General features: G+C 47.5%; 1 protein-coding gene across 1 annotated transcript; it reads right to left on the reverse strand.

Moving 5' to 3' along the window:
• Positions 1 to 6,096: 6,096 nt before the first annotated feature.
• Positions 6,097 to 13,183, reverse strand: LOC310837970 (uncharacterized protein). The gene is made up of 2 exons (XM_083725246.1): positions 12,890 to 13,183; positions 6,097 to 7,168 (listed from the first exon to the last, which is right to left on the reverse strand). The coding sequence occupies exon 2, from the start codon at positions 7,135 to 7,137 to the stop codon at positions 6,394 to 6,396; it is 744 nt and encodes a 247-aa protein (XP_083581372.1). The 5' UTR covers positions 7,138 to 7,168; positions 12,890 to 13,183; the 3' UTR covers positions 6,097 to 6,393.
• Positions 13,184 to 13,620: the final 437 nt, after the last annotated feature.

Below are 13,620 nucleotides of genomic sequence, written 5' to 3' on the forward strand. Positions count from 1 at the left end.
GCTCGTGCGTGCCATCCTTACAGGCTGCCTCTCACACAGCGACCGTATGGTGTGCCGTGTGCGCGCACTCCATGTGGAATGCCACACATGCGCAGTCCGTACAGGATGCCACTCGCATGGCAGCCTGTACGGTCACCGTGCCTGAGCGGCAGCCTGTACACTCTGTCACAAGAGACCAGGGCCCTGCGGGACTTGACATCTTTCCACAGGGCCTGCAAAACAGCTGTTCCACCAGGCCTTTGGTCAGGGCGCAGCCTGACCCCCCTCCTCTGGCAATCTGCACAGAATTTTGCTTATTGCTTATTGGTTGCCATAAATTTGGTTTTAATTAATTTTTACAATGAAATGTTTTTAGAATCGTTGGATTATTTTGATTGTTGTTAGCCGCCCTGAGCCCAGCTTCGGCTGGGGAGGGCGGGATATAAATAAAATTTATTATTATTATTATTATTACAGACTGCACATGTGTGGCAACCTGTCTAGACTGTGCATGCGCAATCCGTACGGGATGCCGCACATGCGCACTCCGTATGGGCTGCCCTGCCCTGAGTGCCGGAGAGGGTTCCTCTACCACTGGGGAGGCAGCTCCCTCTCCTAAATCAAGTAAAAAGAAATAAAAATGCTCAACTAAAAGTAGAAAACGCAAAAAGATTTTGACCTATTTTTCCGAGCACTTAGGTTCAAAAGAAAGTAATATAAAACAACTGTTGTTGAGACATTTCATTCTGAATCTGCTAGACAAGAGTCAGAGAGAGGATGACGACAGGTGGGTGTCCTGCCCCGCCCCAATCCCAAAATCCTGGCTATGCCTTTACCGCTTTTTCTGTTCTCAGAGCCAGTGTGGTGTAGTGGTTAAGAGCGGTAGTCTCGTAATCTGGGGAACCGGGTTCGAGTCTCCGCTCCTCCACATGCAGCTGCTGGGTGACCTTGGGCCAGTCACACTTCTCTGAAGTCTCTCAGCCCCACTCACCTCACAGAGTGTTTGTTGTGGGGGAGGAAGGGAAAGGAGAATGTTAGCCGCTTTGAGACTCCTTCGGGTAGTGATAAAGCGGGATATCAAATCCAAGCTCTTCCTCTTCTTCTTCTTCATTTCTTATGTTCCTAGCACCGGTGGCAGGCTATTTTGCACCCTAGGCAAGGCTAACTACTTGCACGCACGCATACACCCCACCCCCAAAATTTGCTAACTTCAGTTTTCAGAAACAGGTGTCTTATAGCGAGTAAATGAAGAGCACAAAACTTGAAATTGCCAAGTTTATTTTAAATTGCCGGAGTAAGTAGCACAGCAAATACCAAAGCAAATCTTCTAGCGCACAGATCATTTGGAATAACCTTGCAAACTGTGGTGTTAAAATTCAAGGCACTGAAAAAGTTTCTGTTTCAGGCACATCCAAATCTCACTCGGCCTGCCTGTTCCTTTGCAGATTTTGTCACCAATTCCTTCAGATCCAGTGCTGATGCTGTGTGTGTGTGTGTGTGTGCTCAACAGATGAAATTGCCAAGCCGACGAATCTCTTTAGCAACAATGCTTTTAGAAGTTTGAGCTTTGAGAAACTTGAGTTCAAAATACACAAGAAAAGTAAAACGTTGCCTGAAATTTGTAAGCTGTAACAAAAAACTAACCTGTAACTCAGCCCTCCCTCCCCAGCCTGGTGCCATCCAGATGTTTGGGACTACAACTCCCATCAGACCCTCTTCTTGGCTCCATCTCAGCATCTCTTCCTGGGATGAGGAACGGAGGAGGGCAAAGAGGTGACCCAAGGAAGGGCTTTCCCTGCCCGCTCCTCTTGCCTGGCTGGCCTCAAAGTAGCTTGGGGACAGCGTCAGATTTAGGGTGGTGCAGGAGATTCCCCCACACAGGGCAACAAGCTGAGAGGGCGCATAATAATAATAATAATAATATTTATACCCCGCCCATCTGGCTGCTGTTTCCCCAGCCACTCATGGCGGCTCCTAACAGAATACAGTCATACCTCAGGGTACAGGCACTTCAGGTTGCGTTTTTTCGGGTTACGGACCGCCGAAACCCGGAAGTACTGGAACGGGTTACTTCCGGGTTTTGGCGGTCGTGCATGTACAGAAGTGCTAAATTGCGCTTTGTGCATAAGAGCCGAATCGCAACCTGTGTGAGTGCAGACACGCCGTTGCAGGTTTCGAATGCTGCGGGTTGCGAACGTGTATCCCGCATGGATCACGTTCGCAACCTGAGCATCCACTGTATTAAAAGCACGATAAATACATCAAACATTTAAAACTTCCCTAAACAGGAAAAATATATATATATAATATATACAGTGATATATACAGTGATACCTCAGGTATATACAGTGATACCTCGGGTCTGTTCTTAACCTGAAACTGTTCTTAACCTGAAGCACCCCTTTAGCTAATGGGGCCTCCTGCTGCCGCCGCGCCGCCGGAGCACGATTTCTGTTCTCATCCTGAAGCAAAGTTCTTAACCCGAGGTACTATTTCTGGTTAACGGAGTCCGTAAGCTGAAACGTATGTAACCTGAAGTGTATGTAACCCAAAGTACCACTGCAAACCTATATTTATTTGGGCAGCCCAGGGCCTCAATACACACTGTCCAGGATTACGCTCCGGGGAGGCCACTTCGGGGCTGCCAACACTGCGGTTGGGCTTCACCTCTTGAGACAGGCGGAGGCCAACAACAACAATTTATTTGTGTGCCTACTCAAAGTTAAGCCCTGGGCAGACAGGTGATTGAGTTCCCACAACTATGACATGGTGCACTTGAGAGCATGTGCAGAGTGAAATGGGGAGGAGATCGGTGCCTGTTGAGGAGATCTATTTAAAAAACAACGGTACCAAAAGGAATTATTGTGAAATAAGAAATATATTTTTTTGGGGGGGTGTCAAAATTTGCCTCCCTTCAGGCTCCATATTGCCAAAGTCTGTTCCTGCTTGGGGTGCCATGGTGGGCAGCCATGGCAGAACAGAAAAATCCTTGCCAATGAAAAAGCACCCTGGTAAAATGGGCAAAGATCTATAAAAAATATTCAGACCTTTGTTGGAGATGTAAAGCGGAGGTGGGAACAATGCACCATATGTGGTGGGGGTGTAAGGCGATTAAACAGTTTTGGACTAAGATACATGAAGCGTCAAAAGGAATATTTAAAAGCACAATTCTCAAAAAGCCAGAAACATATCCGTTAAGCTTAATAACCAACGATATCCCTGTTACGGCAAAAATCTGGGTGCGAGGCTGCTCTGCCACCCAGCTCATCGGACTAAGTCCGTGGGTCCCTGCGGAGGAAAATGAGCTCAGCCGGAGACAGGAGCAAACTGCAGAAGATCCAAGTTTATTGCGCAACAGGTTCAAGGCGAGATTGAACAGTGAGAAAGGGGTGACATGAGTTTTTGAAACTCCCTCCATGTCCCAGAATACAGTGCAAAACACGTCATGAATACATTAAAGAGAGGTTTGGTTACACAGATTACATCATGAATATATTAAAGGGAGGTTGGGTTACACAGATTAACATATGGAGGAGGGAGGGGGGAATATGCAGAGCTACACCGGATTAACATAAGGAGGAGGGAGGGGGGAATATGCAGAGCTGGAGATATGCACAGATAAACACTTCCTGGGGATGAGAAAACAATAGTCCCAAATATGCATAGTCTGCCACCTGACATTGTCTGGAGGAAAGGCTGATCAGAGCAATTTGAAAGGATTAGGGTCTTGACACCTTGCTTGAGGGATTATGCTGGACAGGGGAGGTGTGATGGAGTCCTAGAGTAATTGAGCAAACTGGCACGCTGATTTTCTATGAATTTTATAGATTTTAGTCCCTTTTGACATTGACAATTGGAATAAATGGATATATTGTAGCGAAGAAGAAGGTAAAGAAGACATGCCCCCCCCCTTTCCGTATCATCCCCAAAGATAAAAAGAATATATTCCTCTATGTGACAGCAGCGGCTAGATTACTAGTGGCAAAAAATTGGAAAACAGGAAAAAATACCAGAATTATCAGAATGGTGAATTAAGATCTGTGAATTTATGGAGATGGCAAAATTAATGGCATCCATTAGGGGCTGCCCCAAGCAAAAAAATTAAGAGAGAGTGGGAGTGTGTTGAGATATATATGAAAAAATATGGATATGGAAATTAAGTTTAACATAAACATGAAAGGAAAGACTCGCAAGGATACAAGATGATATTATAAAGGATATGACTATTAAGTATAAATAACTGCTAACACAACAAGAAACAATAATACAATTACCAATAAGATCTCACATGAGTGAGGGGAAGTTGGGGGAGGAGGGACGTAGAGGGTGGTACTTGGAAAATTATTGGGGGGGGGAAGAGAAGGGAAAAATAGAAAAAGCACCCTGGCGAACAGACTATTGCGGAGTGAAACATCCTCAGGCAGGAGCAGGAACAGGATAGAAAGTTATTTTGGGCATTGTAGGGGTGGAGTGTGTGTGTGTGTGTGTGTGAACTAGAAGTGTCCTCTTACCCAAGAGGCTGCTAGGGTTTCCCCTCTCGCTTCCGTACGGGTCTCCTCAGTCACCAGGTCCAGTGCCCAAGATGTGCAGAGGGAACAGGGTGCTGATTAGAGAGCTGTCCCCTTTTTTGGGTACGTGGGGTGGCCTTCTTCCTAAGTCCCCAGGTTCTACCAAGATGTGTATTGGTGGATGCAGGGATGACCCCCACCAGCTGTCGTTCTTCTGCTGTGGTGGGAAGGTAAATGGCGTTTCCGTGCGCTCTGGCTTCCGTCACGGTTTTTTTTTTAGCCATGCTGGTCACATGACCCGGAAAGCTGTCTGTGGGCAAACGCCGGCTCCCTCAGCCTGAAAGCAGAGATGAGCTCTGCACCCCATGGTCAGATTCAACTGGACTTAACCGTCCAGGGATCCTTTACCTTTACCTTTTACCTCCACTAAAAACCCATGAGGGGACTCACACAGCTTCTGGGGAAGTGTCCAGAGCTCTCAACTTTCCACCAGTCGAACATGATTATCATGAACCTGTTACAGTGGTACCTCTGGTTGTGAACGGGATCCATTCCAGAGGCTGGTTTGCAACATGAAAAGAACTCAACTCACAGCGGTGCGTCTGCGCACACATGGGTTGTGATTCGCCGCTTCTGCACATGCCGTCATTTTGCGCATCTGCACATGCACAAGCGGCGAAACCTGGAAGTAATCCTTTCTAGTACTTCCGGGTCACCGCGGGACGTAACCTGAAAGAACGTAACATGAAGTGGACGTAACATGAGGTATGACTATATAACAGAGCACTAGTGAGATGGACCCCTGCCCAATATTCTTGTTTTATTTATTAGACAATTAATTTATGAAATATTAACAGTATAAGAGGGCTTCAAGATTACATTCTGCATATAAGATGATCTGAGTCTTCCTTGTTCCTTTATTGCAATTACAATGGGAGTAATGCAGCTGTTCCTATCATACTAATCTAACCAACCCTGCTTCCAACTCTCTCTTCCAAAGACCAAAAATCATCTAACTCTCATCGTATCCCACTCACCACCAGCACTCCAGATTCACACTCTCCCCCTTCCTAACATTACATTGCATCTTAGATTATACCTACTATTGTAAGACGTTATCTGCACGTTTTAAATATGCTGTAAGCTGCCCAGAGTGGCTGGGGGAACCCAGGCAGATGGGTAGGGTATAAATACTAAAATATAATAATAATAATAATAATAATAATAATAATAATAATACAAGTTTATATACAAATACCAGAACATCACATAGACTTCTATGCATTTAACATTTAAAGGTAAAGGTACCCCTGACCATTAGGTCCAGTCGTGGACGACTCTGGGGTTGCTGCGCTAATCTCGCTCTATAGGCTGAGGGAGCTGGTGTTTGTCCGCAGACAGCTTCCGGGTCATGTGGCCAGTATGACTAAGCCGCTTCTGGAGCAGCGCACGGAAATGCCGTTTACCTTCCCACCAGAGCGGTACCTACTTATCTACTTGCACTTTGATGTGCCTTCGAACTGCTAGGTGGGCAGGAGAGGGACCAAGCAATGGGAGCTCACCCCGTCACAGGAATTCGAACCACCAACCTTCTGATCAGCAAGTTTAGATCACAGCGCCACCCGTGTCCCACCATTAAATAAATAACATTTATTTCCCCCTAATTAGGTTCAATGATGTGAAGAAGAGTGAACTCTAAGGGAAACATGTTTTACACTCCAGATATCTAAATGATTTTGCGCCTCTGAGAGTCTGTTGATGTTTTCTAAGTGTCCCACTATAAGTGAAGCCCCTTCTGCATTCCATACATTTGAATGGTTTCCCCTCTCTGTGAGTCCATTGATATTTTCACAGTGCTCCACCAAGTTAAGATTTGTCCACACTCTGTATTTAAAGGGTTTTATCCCTATATGGATGGTTTCTTTCCCATGTGAGTTTGCTTGTGTTGTCTAAGGTTTCTTTTTTGACTGAAGGTCTTTCCACATTCCATACATTTAAATGGTTTTCCCCCTGTGTGAGTTTGTTGATGTTCTCCAATATTTCCAGTATCAGGGAAGTTCTTTCCACATTTCAATGGTTTTTCCCTTGTGTGAGTCCGTTGGTGTTGTCTGAATGTTGAACTAAACGTGAAGCTTTTCCCACAATCCACGCATTTAAATGGTTTATCCCCGGTGTGAGTTCGTTGATGTTCTCTAAGGTTCCCCTTCTGACTGAAGCTCTTTCCACACTCCGTACATTTAAATGGTTTCTCCCCTGTGTGAGTCCGCTGGTGTTTTCTAAGTGTCCCACTTTCAATGAAGCACTTCCCGCACTCCATACATTTAAATGGTTTCTCCCCTGTGTGGATCTGTTGATGTTTTCTAAGTGTCCCACTTTCACCGAAGCTCTTTCCACACTCCATGCATTTAAAGGGTTTCTCCCCTGTGTGAGTTCGTTGGTGTTGTCTTAGGTTTCCATTCTGACTGAAGCTCTTTCCGCACTCCAAACATTTAAATGGTTTAACCCCTGTGTGAGTTCGTTTATGTTTTCTAAGATTTCCACTATAAGTGAACTGCTTTCCACACTCCATGCATTTGAATGGTTTCTTCCCTGTGTGAGTCTGTTGATCTGGAGTAAGGAGGCCCTGTAGAATTCTGACTTTCTTCTCCATCGTCTGCTTTAGAGTGCAGGAAAATAGAATCCTGTAGGTGTTTTAAGGAACAGAACAAAGGAATGTGACAAAAATCAAGTGCAATTAGCATATTGTCTTATTTTAACATCTTATACATCCCCCCGCATCCTCCCTATGTCCCACATGTTTAGGAAATGAAAAGGAGATTACCATATTTTTCACCCTATAGGACACAGTTTTTCCCTCCAAAAATGAAGGGGAAATGTGTGTGCGTCCTATGGGGCGAATGCAGGCTTTCGCTGAAGCCTGGAGAGCAAGAGGGGTCGGAACGCCGCCATCCCGCTGTCCCCGGACCTGGTTTGGAGGCTGGTGGCGGGGAGAAACGCGCTTCTCCCTGCCGCCAGCCCACAAGCTCGGGGGACAGCGGGGAGGCGCAGTGCCGCCATCCCGCTGTTCCACGACCTGGTTTGGGCTTCAGGCAGATATCTGCAAGCCGTGGGAGCCCGGCGGGAAGTCGCGCCATTCTCCCAAAGCTTGCGGAGAGCTGCCTGTTCTGGGGGCTGGGGTCGGGGAAAGCTCGGGCTTCCCCTGCCCCAGCCACACGCCTGGGGGGGATAATTTTTTTTTCTTTACTCCCCCCTCAAAACTAGGTGCGTCCCATGGGCCGGGGCGCCCTATGGGGCGAAAAATACGGTAATGTTAAATAATAGTAATGCATCATCAACCTTTCATAATCCTATTTCTCAGCTTCAGCGTTCCTAATGCAATTTTTCATCCTCTGCCTTGCATGATAATCCTTCATCTCCTGGGCCACATTTTAACCCCTTTATCCCCTAGATGTTTATTAATCACCTGCACAGTCCCTTTCACCTCAGTACAGTGGCACCTCTCATTGCGAACGGGATCCGTTCCCGGAGCCCCATTCGCAACATGAACAGAACGCAACCCGCGTCTGTGCGGGTTGCGATTCGCCGCTTCTGCGCATGCGCGTGGCATCATTTTGAGCACATACGCATGCGGTGAAACCCGGAAGTAACCCTTTCCGGTACTTCCGGGTCACCATGGGATGCCACCTGAAAAGATGTAACCTAAACCGAACGTGACAAGAGGTCCATAGTAACCATAGTGACTGTAGGTCCATAGTAACCATCTTGGGATACCCAGGTCTGAGTCACCTCTGGGGACTGTGGTATGGGTCTGTCAGTGAAATAGTGGTAAGGGTTGGTGCCTGGGGACAGCTAAATGAGTGCTCAGGAAGGAAAATATTCTTGGATCTGGACCTCCCCTTGTCAGCCTTGCATTGCATGGGAATTGCTGGAGATGCAGAAGGAAAGCGGGTTTCAATTTAGGGAATCTGAAACTGAAACACCCGCCCCAATTGTTGTTTATAATTATGATGTGCCACCTGATCTCATGTTCATCTTGTGACACTGGAATATCCCAGTGGAAATTCTCTGTGCAGGCCTCTCTCACGTTCCTTTTTCCTTTGGAGTGAGTGGTCAAGGATTCCTGGATGAACCACCTATGGTTCAATGGGGAATATGTATGGCACTGGAAAACCTCGATATTAAATGTCAATATAAGGAGACCCCGTGGAACATGAGTCCTCTGTATCCATGGGGCCTCTTTTATAGGATTCACCCTGTATAACTGTACTTAATGGAAACTTCAACCTTGGATATATAGGATTGATTCATTCATGGGATGAAACTGTTAACTGTTATTTCTGGAGGCACAAATTTATTCCTAATCTGTCTTAAATACATTGATAGTATTATGTCACTGGGTGCTGGGGCAGGGGTAGTACCTCTCGTGGGGGACATATAGGGCTTCCCACCCTGCACTCAGCTCTCTCCGGTGAGCCCTAGAAGCTGGCAGCATGCAACAGCGGACACAACCCAGGGAATAGTTTTGATTGGCTTACTAAACCTGTTGAGGATAGTCAATGGGTCTCAAACCCTTAGGGAGTTAGGGCCTTCCTCTGTATGTGAAGACAAGTTCTGGTGGATATAGCGGATGACACCAAGCGTGGATCCAATGGTCAAGAAAGTGGTTTCTGCACATTATTCCAGGTACACTCCAACCAACAGCACACATTCCCTAATCCTGAAACCATTTAAGCCCTGAGGCTGCTGCCTTGTGAACCACCCACCATTTCAGTAGGAGTCCTTCGGTTCTCCCACCTTCTGGCCATGTTACCCCTCCACCTACAGAGGAATTATTTATCTGAATCCTAGGGGCTGGGAATCCTGAGTGGGGAGACAGCTGTTGGCCCTGCTAGGGGGTTTCTCCTTGGCTGGTCCTCGTGAGAGGAGGATGCTGGACGAGGTGGGCCCTGATCCTAATCCAGCAGGACTTTTCTCATGTTCCCACAAACTGAAACGAGACCTACAAGATACAGTCTCCCAGGCAAGAGGAAGGACTTACCTCTCAATTGGTCAAGGAAAAAGATCTCTGTATTTTTCTGTTTCAAGCGAGGAGTTGATCTCAGACTTGCAGACCAGAGTCTCTCCTGTTCGGAATGAGTAAAATGGAAGTGCCATTTATGTCACTGTAAAAGTATTCTGTTGAAGAAAGTTATAACAAAGTAGCTGGTGTCCCGTTAAGGGCTAATAAAAGGTTTATGAGCTCAGCATTTGTGGGCTGCAGGCTGAGGATGTGGACCAGGAAAGCTCACGCCACCATTAACCTGCGAGTCTCTTTGTAGATTTTGCGTAGTTATTTTGGAATTCCTACTGCAATATCGGCTCATGAAAAGTTACGGATGGAGTAAATTACACGGTTTCTGTAAACTATCACCCCCCCCACAAACTCTCACTCACATACAGTCTGTAAATTTGGCAAGCCCACACCCCTTTCCTGTAATACTGGCAATTCCAGGCCTGCAGATGTACAGCCCTGGGTGTAGAGCCTCCAGCCACAGGTATTGTCTATCATGGAAATGCCCCAGACTGGGACGGATTATGGATCTTTGTATGCTGATAGATTGTACTCTTACATTGCCTACAAAAAATAAGAGTAATAGAAATGCTTTCAGGATATACTTGCGGATAAACCCTGAAAACCTTTCTATAGCATCCTTCTCGCATATTCCTGGATTGGTATATATACATCATCAGCACCAGCACCAACTAACCAGCTTTTTCTCCTTTCTATAGCATCCTTCTCCCATATTCCTCGATTCGTGTATATATACAGCAGCAGCACTATCATTGATTAACCAAGCAGTGGATTGGGAGGCTGAGAGAGAGGAAGAGGTCTCTGCCTACTTCCTGGGCGGGGCTTCCAGAAGCAAAGAGCTGCTTTGGAGAAGGCCTCCTCCTCCCTCCCTCCTCAGGACCTTCCACCTTTTTCTCTCTTCTGCTCTCCAAGGTGGACCAACGGTTTGACTATTTGGAAAACTCAGCAGTGGTGTTTCCTTCCAATTTGCATTTTCTAAACATAGCATTTCAACAAGATTATCAATTTTTGCAGTTTGATGAACCAGAAAAGATCCATTTTTGCCCTTCTCAATTTGCATGGATAAGTAATTTTTAGCTATGCCTAATTCCACCACTGAGCCAGACATCCTGGAGAGTGAAGTCAAATGGGCCTTAGAAAGCACTGCAAATAACAAGGCCAGTGGAAGTGATGGTATTCCAGGTGAACTATTAAAATTTTTAAAAGAGGATGCTGTTAAGGTGCTACACTCAATACGCCAGCAAGTTTGGAAAACTCAGCAGTGACCAGAGGACTGGAGAAGATCAGTCTACATCCCAATCCCAAAGAAGGGCAGTGCCAAAGAATGCTCCAACTACCACACAATTGCACTCATTTCACATGCTAGCAAGGATATGCTTAAAATTCTACAAGGCAGGCTCAATCAGTATGTGGATCGAGAATTCCCCAAAGTGCAAGCTGGATTTCAAAGGGGCAGAGGAACCAGAGACCAAATTGCAAACATGCGCTGGATTATGGAGAAAGCTAGAGAGTTCCAGAAAGACATCTACTTCTGCTTCATTGACTATGTGAAAGCCTTTGACTGTGTCAACCACAGCAAACTATGGCAAGTTCTTAAAGAAATGGGAGTGCCTGATCACCTCATCTGTCTCCTGAGAAATCTCTACGTGGGACAAGAAGCTACAGTTAGAACTGGATATGGAACAACTGACTGGTTCAAAATTGGGAAAGGAGTATGACAAGGCTGTATATTGTCTCCCTGCTTATTTAACTTATATGCAGAATTCATCATGCAAAAGGCTGGGCTGGATGAATCCCTAGCCGGAATTAAGATTGCCAGAAGAAATATCAACAACCTCAGATATGCAGATGACACAACCTTGATGGCAGAAAGTGAGGAGAAATTAAAGAACCTTTTATTGAGGGTGAAAGTGGAGAGCGCAAAATATGGTCTGAAGCTCAACATCAAAAAAACGAAGATCATGGCCACTGGTCCCATCACCTTCCGGCAAATAGAAGGGGACAAAATGGAGGCAGTGAGAGATTTTACTTTCTTGGGCTCCATGATCACTGCAGATGGTGACAGCAGTCATGAAATTAAAAGACGCCTGCTTCTTGGGAGAAAAGCAATGACAAACCTAGACAGCATCTTAAAAAGCAGAGACATCACCTTGCCAACAAAGGTCCGTATAGTTAAAGCCATGGTTTTCCCAGTAGTGATGTATGGAAGTGATAGCTGGACCATCAAGAAGGCTGATCGCCGAAGAATGGATGCTTTTGAATTATGGTGCTGGAGAAGACTCTTGAGAGTCCCATGGACTGCAAGAAGATCAAACCGAGCCATTCTGAAGGAAATCAGCCCTGAGTGCTCACTGGAAGGACAGATCGTGAAGCTGAGGCTCCAATACTTTGGCCACCTCATGAGAAGAGAAGATTCCCTGGAAAAGACCCTGATGTTGGGAAAGATTGAGGGCAGAAGAAGAAGGGGACGACAGAGGACGAGATGGTTGGACAATGTTCTCAAAGCTACCAACATGAGTTTGACCAAACTGTGGGAGGCAGTGGAAGACAGAAGTGCCAGAAGAGTCAGACACGACTAAACACAACAATGCAGCTGAGGATCAGTGGGGAGAGGATTGAGCTTCCAGGGAGGAAAGAGTGGGGGAATCAGTGGACCCCCCCCCCTTTATCAGGCATCTCCCTCTGGTCAATTTGAACGAGTGGGCAGGAAGGAGAAGCCAAGGCAGACCCATGACCAGAGATTCCTCCTCCAGCGCCCAAAGATGGAGACATCTCTCCAAAAGGAAGAGTCTCCCTCCCTCCCTCTCTGCTCGGCTGGCCTTCTATCCTCCAGGAATGCTGCCATTCCTCCCTCAGCCCCCCAACTTCCTCTGCCCACCTCCCTCCGTCCCACAGTCTCCCCTGCGCCCAGAGACCCCCTTGGCACCGCTCACCCCTCGCCCTCTGCGCACCAACCTCTCCATCCGGAGGAGCCTCCCAAGACGGGCAGGGAGGCGGGAGAGGGAGGGGGGGTCTCTATCCAGCCCTATTTCACTTCCTTTAACCCTTTCGTGGACTCCGCCACTCCATCGAGGCGCAGGAGCTTTTTTTGCATGCAGGAGTGAAACTAGGCTGGATTTCCCCCGAGTCAAAGACCAGACTGGGGATATTTACGTCCCCACAAAGACATCCTCAACGGCGCCCTGCTGGAGGCGTCACCTGGTGCAAAAAACAACCACCACCCCCGGCTGGCCACCCCCCCTAGCTATGGCTCTGTTCCCGGGAGGGGTCTCTGTCTTTTCCTCTTTCCCTTCCCCCTAAATCGCCCCCTTTCCCTACGCAGCCTCCTTACCTCTTTGTCCTCTCTGGACCTCCGCCTCCCTTGCTCGCTGTTCCGGTGTCCTTCCCCCCAAAATAAAGCGGAGTAGGGGGGTGAGGGGAACGAGTCAACCCACACCCCTCCTCCCCTTCGGAATACCTCCCACTTTTCACTTTGGGCCCCCTGGAAACTTCCGACCTATAGACACTTCGGGTTCCTTGTCGAAGGCGCGCGCCTCTAGAGCTACGTTCGCAGAGCAGCCCTTGCCTGTGTTGGGATGGAAACAGGAAGAGATGGCGCTGCCTCTGGCCTCCTGCTCTTGGCCCCTCCTGCCCCCAAGTCGCCTCTCTCCCCACAGCGGAGAGTGGAAATGGGGCCGGGACTGGGGGTCTTCCTAGTTGTGTATGAGCTGATGGATTTATGTTTCCCTCCACAGCAGGGTGGCAGCTGCACACTTATTTCCCCTTATTTACTTTTGTTATTGTATCATTTTAATAGAGTTAAGGGACGCGGGTGGCACTGTGGGTAAAAGCCTCAGCGCCTAGGGGTTGCCGATCGAAAGGTTGGCGGTTCGAACCACCGCGGCGGGGTGCGCTCCCGTTGCTTGGTCCCAGCGCCTGCCAACCTAGCAGTTCGAAAGCACCCCCGGGTGCAAGTAGATAAATAGGGACCGCTTACTGGCAGGAAGGTAAACGGCGTTTCCGTGTGCGGCTCTGGCTCACCAGAGCAGCGATGTCACGCTGGCCACGTGACCCGGAAGTGTC

Source organism: Podarcis gaigeae (genome assembly GCF_964106915.1).
Source record: "Podarcis gaigeae genome assembly, chromosome: 2".
Taxonomy (NCBI): domain Eukaryota; kingdom Metazoa; phylum Chordata; class Lepidosauria; order Squamata; family Lacertidae; genus Podarcis; species Podarcis gaigeae.

Excerpts from the sequence above, each read along its gene's own strand:
- LOC310837970 (XM_083725246.1), bottom strand. The coding sequence starts at position 7,137 with ATGGAGAAGAAAGTCAGAATTCTACAGGGCCTCCTTACTCCAGATCAA.